Source organism: Pundamilia nyererei, unplaced genomic scaffold, assembly GCF_000239375.1.
Source record: "Pundamilia nyererei isolate P.nyererei 1_Seehausen unplaced genomic scaffold, PunNye1.0 scaffold00002, whole genome shotgun sequence".
NCBI lineage: Eukaryota > Metazoa > Chordata > Actinopteri > Cichliformes > Cichlidae > Pundamilia > Pundamilia nyererei.
In genome coordinates, this window is record NW_005187403.1 from 4,486,346 (window position 1) to 4,492,468 (window position 6,123).

General features: G+C 39.8%; 1 protein-coding gene across 1 annotated transcript; it reads right to left on the reverse strand.

Moving 5' to 3' along the window:
* Positions 1–6: 6 nt before the first annotated feature.
* LOC102214439 (protein CutA homolog) lies at positions 7–3,676 on the reverse strand. Its single transcript, XM_005720216.1, has 6 exons — positions 3,351–3,676; positions 2,661–2,809; positions 1,616–1,675; positions 816–861; positions 672–721; positions 7–194 (listed from the first exon to the last, which is right to left on the reverse strand). The coding sequence occupies exons 1-6, from the start codon at positions 3,423–3,425 to the stop codon at positions 92–94; spliced, it is 483 nt and encodes a 160-aa protein (XP_005720273.1). The 5' UTR covers positions 3,426–3,676; the 3' UTR covers positions 7–91.
* Positions 3,677–6,123: the final 2,447 nt, after the last annotated feature.

The window sequence follows — 6,123 nt, forward strand, 5'->3', positions numbered from 1 at the left end:
AAAAAAAAGTTAAGAGCAACAAACACACATGGCTCAGTTTCCTTGTTTGACGGCAGTCCTCGCTGAGATTAGTTTTGGCCTTAACGAAATATCAGTCATCTGGAATGGCTTCGTCCATCCATTTCATGTACGCCAAGCTGCCGTCATCTACTGCAAGACTGAGGACTTCTGGGTTCCCGTAGGGATGTATAGACCTAAAGGCACACAAAGAACATGTTCGTATAAACTCAAATCTGTATAAAGTGGTTCTTGATTCAATTTCTTCCCATCACCTAGGACTAAAAGCACTGCAGTGCTTTAAAAGCCTCAAAATGCTGACAGTACACTGAAGATGTGTGCATATATTGCAATTATGCAGTGTTTTTAACGCTCTAATACTGAATAGCCCGAAAACGTGAATTGTCATGTAGAATGAGCCAATCTCTAATTATAAATAGTGTGAAATATTGATGCAGAATTGCAGAAGCTGACAAGAAAAACCTCATTATCTATTACTTCTAGTTTTTTGTCCAAACATGAAAGTATCAGTGTTTGAATGTGAACGTTTGAACTGAAAATAATGTTCAGACTGAAGCCACGAACCTGGCTTTTTTCTCCCTTTAATAACTCTTCTTCACAGAGCACAAGGCACAGTGTCCAGTGTGAGTTTGACAACGTGACAAGCCTCTTACCTCACGTAGTCCACCACCTTCTGGATCCTGGAAGTCTTTGTTTTCACCAGCTGCAACAACAAACACATCTCATCTCACCAGTCTTGTATTTCGACATGCCCGAGTGCATGCTGATCACAGAAGGAATTGTCTCCGAGAGCTTACCATCAGGATTTCATTTGCATCCTGGATTTCTCCTTTCCAATAGAACCTAAAATGACAGAAAGTATTGGAACTGAAGCACCGCAGGGCTACTGACCGGAAAGTACAAGCAGACAAATGGAGCCTTCAAATTTAACAAAATAAGAGCTTTCATGCAAAGAACTAATAATAGTTTATTACACCCTACAGTGGCTGTCGGACTGTTCTTGATATGCTCCTGTGGTGTCAGGTGCAAAACCCCCTCTTTGTTTAAAAAGTGGTTTTAAAGCACGGGAATGTCAACAAGTTTTATGCTGACATTTAAGATACGAAGATAACCGAAAGCTCACGGCATACCTGCAATAACACACCACGCCAAGTCCAAGCCAAACCTGTATTTTCACCTCTATTTTGTAAACAGGTGTTAACACTGACATTTCTATTCAGTTACTCTTATTTGTCCAAAGTTCAGCTTCCTCCCCCTGCCCCCAACCTAATCGCCCCCCACCCCCCGCCTTTGTGCTGTTATGCATTGACAGGAAAGCTAATCCATGCATGCAAAAACACGCCTACTTTGAAGGCTAACTGCCATTCAAGTTTCCAGTAGCCTTCCAATAAGGCTAAACAAATAAATTCAGGTGAAGCCCATTTGCTTTGTGGTTTGTGAAGAAAACAGCTTCCCCTTTGTGAACAAAGAAGCATGTGCATTCATTGTATTTATGAGCGCATACATGTGATGGACACGGTAACTAACGGGAGCTTTTGTGATTGTGTGCCGCCTGGGTAGAGAGGCGTTTCAAAAATGGAGGTCAGGTGTAATTTACATTGTGGAGGTCTTGGAGAGAATGTTAACGCTGGCCGCCAACCGCCTTTCCATGATTGCCCTGAAAGAAAAAAACAAAAGAGAGAATGGCGAGAACGGTTGGATGTATTGGTGGAAATGAAATGAAGGGGGCTAAGAGGGAAAAGAGAAAAAAAAATCAAACACAAGCCAACAGCTGTTTGTCTATTAAAACTGGGCCCTTCATTGTCAAGACTCACGAAGCAAGCTGAAGGGGAAGGACATCTGATGGGAATTCAAGAAAAGAAAAAAAGACGGTAAACTAAATTTTATTACCACCTTTGCATTGCCCCCCTTCCCTGAGCGAGGAGCTGTGAAGGAGGTGATTTACATATATGGAAAGCGCACTGTGGCTATTTTCCTTGACACGTGGTTAATAGATGGAATCTCATCTGCATGCAGCTAAAATGCCAACAAAGGGAGATGAGAGTGGAAACACAGTGCTCTGCTCCACTTGTTGGTTTGACAGAATTGTATCTCTTCTCCGAGCAGAAAAGTCAAACTTATGTCAGGGGAAATCACTTCAGTCACTTCAAATCTTTCACAAACCACAAGTCACACGCCAAAAAGGAGATGAGCATCAATACTCAGTTATTTTATTCTTTTTACAATTAGAAAAGTATTTTTCTTAAATCAGATGGGAAGATTGGAAAGGCTCTGTTTAATAAATGTGAAGCTATTTGGAACTTCTTGTTGCCTGGCAGCAAATGAAACTTCTGTTGTTGCACAGTTTTATAAAAACTAAACAAAACTAATAATTAAACAAGAAAATGTGAGCAAAAGTGCTAATTAATAAGTGTTAGAGGTGTTTCCAATTTCTTAGCTAACTGGCTGCTGGCACTTTTATAATTACTGCGCATGCCAAACAAGGGTGATAATAATGTTTTCAGCTGAACAAGAAAAGGCATAAATATTCTTTCACTTTGTGGAAACACTGAAAAAAACAACAACGGTGTATGACACCTTAGGAGACTGCAAAATGCAATGCAAGTGTTTAAAAAGACAAAAAAAAAAAAAAAGCACCATACCTGCCAACGTCCTTTGCTGTTTGCTCATTGGGAGTGTTGATGACAAGGACAGAGTAGTGCCCTGGTACATAGCTCCCTGTGCATACAGAATGAAGCTGGACCCCAATGGACCACAGCCCGGGGAACAGGCACGCCAGCAGGATCAAGAACTAGAAGGGGATTTGTGAGTGCAATAGGACAGGGCTGTCAAATGCTGACATCTCAAGACACTGCAAGAGCTGGGTAATGTTTATAAAGCCTGTCTATAATTATTATCACATTTAGATGTCAAACGTCTTTTTCCCCTCTTTTTTTATGCTGGGATGAAGGAAACTTATAACTCAATTTAATTATCCACTGGCCTCTGTAGGGATTGCCATGTTTGGATTGGATTCAGTATTTATCCTCTTATTATTTGGCACTGTCTGTCACAGATAAATTAGTATTGGACTTGGCTTGGATACAGTGACCAATTTATAAGCTGCCCTACTTCTCCGTATAGCGCTGCTTCACAGCCCGGCACAGATGCACGTAAAATCCTCCACCTCCCCCCAAACAAGTCATTGTAAAGCAGGCAGTTTTTTTTATTTTTATAATTTTAAATTAGCGGCCAACATTAAAGCACCAGCTGTCACCAGGGCAAGTCACAACTTTTACGAGACTTTTCGAAAACAGAAACGTTCATGTAATTCCACAAAAACAGTATCTCACCAAACACGACACGAGCAGTACCGAGCGAAAGCTCAAGACGACCTCTTTATAGCATCGCTGGAAGAGCCACTCCATCCTGCGGGCTCTGACTAATATACTCCTCCGGAGACCGGCCAGTTTAGACAGTGCGGGGGGGACTAACTGTGCTGAACTTCGCCCATTTAAACCGCTAACACTTTCACTCGTTGTAACTAGTGTTACGACATTATTTTTTAGAACTTTGTCAGTCCTGTTTAATACGAGTTTAGTGAGTGAAAACACGCTAAATAGTTGCTAACGTTAAATAAGAAGCGTATACAGTAAAGTTGACAGGTAGGTTGAATGGAGAAATACAGTGACGAATCTCTGCCCCTTTTCATTGGTTGCCTATGACTTCCTGCCACGCCGGCGACCAATAAAATTGCTAGTTCACGTCCAGTGCGCTGCCTCCGGGCCTGGAGCATAATCGGCTTTATCTTGCTAGATAAACACGTCTCCCATGGATTTTACTTAAAACACTATGATAAATCCATAAATCTTTACTTTAATTTATTTCAAGCTGAAATAGAAAAATAAAGTCCTTTTGTCAGAAGACCTTTTTTCTTATTTAATCTCCTATAATGCCCTCTTATCCACAACCCCCGAAAATATATGACGTTTTATATACATCAAGCTTATAGGCTTGTTTTTATATTACCCTATCCATTTTGGGACATTTTGACTTAGTGTACTATTTATTTGTCAGGCACCATGCACAAAATCACTGATCTCGCAGGACAAAAGATGACTTGTTAAAATAAAAGTACATATTCAAGATGTGTAACAAAGTCAACTATGCACAAGTATTCAAAAACAAAACAAAACAAAAACAAAAAAAACTCCAAAAAACAATCACCCACAAAGTCTGCAGAGCTGTGAAAAACCTGTTCTATTACTTCCTGGTTTCATAGTTGTTGTTCTTTAGTCCCACTTGTACCTTTCAGCTCATCAAACAAATCTGAATGTTAAGATATAATGAGTTTATAAGTGCAGTTTTAAAAATTATTATTTCATGTATTAGGGAAAAAACCTACCTTACCTTTGTGTGGAAAAAATACCCCCTTTATTGTCTAAAGGCCAAGAAAAATGCCCCGCACATTTACTTTCCCAAGTGGAGCTTTACGCCTTTTGCTATACCCCTCCACTTGATAGTCATAGTTTATTAGATTTTTATTAGAGGTTTTATTTTATTTTTAGTTATTATAATCATAACAGACAGAACTGGGGACTGGAAAGAGTAAGAAAAGGGAAAGAAACATTTAGAAAGAAAGTTAACAGAAGGAGAGGGAGAGAAAAATAGAGAAGAGGGATAGAGAGAGGAAAGACTGAAAATCTGAATCACCAACTGCTGAAAAGAAAACAGCAAACAAAAACAAAACAAAAACAACACAGCAGGGAAACCACAGCAACAAACAACATATGCAAAAGGAACAGTAAGTAATAAATATATTGAATGTTACTGAGCAGCACACAGTACCAGGATTACATGATATGTTTAGAGGCAGCAGCCTCTAAAGAGCGCCTGTGCATACCTGTTTGTACATCTGTTTGCACACCTGTGTGTGCTTGTATTCATAGGATTTTTTCATGTAAATGTATAATAGTGAGTGTAGGGAGCTAGATCTGGCTCCCAGACATCCAGAGGCACGAGAGCCCAAGGAGGATCATTGCAGGGACAATTGTGCCACCCACCAAGAGCTGAGGGGTACCTTCTGCACCCAGCAGCCATGGTGTAGAAGACACAGGGGCTGCAGCCCCAAACCCGCAGCCTGCCACAATCTCAAGAAACTCAAATCATTGACCTCTATTGGTCTGGACAGGGTTATAAAGCTATTTCTATGGCGTTGGGACTCCAGTGAACCGTGGTGAAAGTCATTATTCACAAATCTTAGAACAGTGGTGAAACTTCCCAGGAGTGGCTGGCATATTAAAATTACTCCAGAGTTCCAAGATGAAAACCTCTGCTGACAAAGGCTCATCTCACGTTTGCCAAAAAAATCTTGATAATCCCCAGGACTTTTGGGAAAATATCCTGTGGACTAAAGATTTCTGCTTTGTTAGCTAGGCTACCTGCTGTAATTAATGAAAAAATAATGGCTAAAATGATGGTTTTGGAGTGACCTTGTCAGACTGAAATCCAATTGAGATTCTTTAGCGGGACCTTAAACAGATCGTTCATGCTCAAAAAGCCTCCATTGTAGCTGGATAAAAACCATTCTGCAAGTAGGAATTGGCCAGAGTTCCTCCACAGCGAAAGCCTCATTGCCAGATATCGCAAATACTTGATTGCAGTTCTTGCTGCTAAGGGTGGCACAACCAGTCATTAGGTTTAGGAGACAATTACTTTTTCGACACAGAGCCGAGTAAGGTTTGCATAGCTTTTTCTTCTTAATAAATGAAATGATCATTTAAAAACTGCATTTTGTATTGACTCACTTTATCTCTGTGTAATATTAAAGTAGTTTGTTAATTAGTGTGACAAATATGCAAAAAACAAACAAGCAGATTTTCGTAGCATTGTATAAACATCCTTACTGAGCATCAACTATCCTGGCATAGTGTTGAGAAAAGATAAAAAAAAAAGTAAGGATCTTTACATGACAACTCTGTCATTCAGTTTGTTTTCTGATTAAGCCCTTGCCTTGTATTATCTTGTAAAATATGATACATTTTGCAACATATTTTGCATCATAAACTGTGCAATAATATGTCATGTAAAGTTGTTGACTATAGAGTACCTTGATTTGTGGCAACA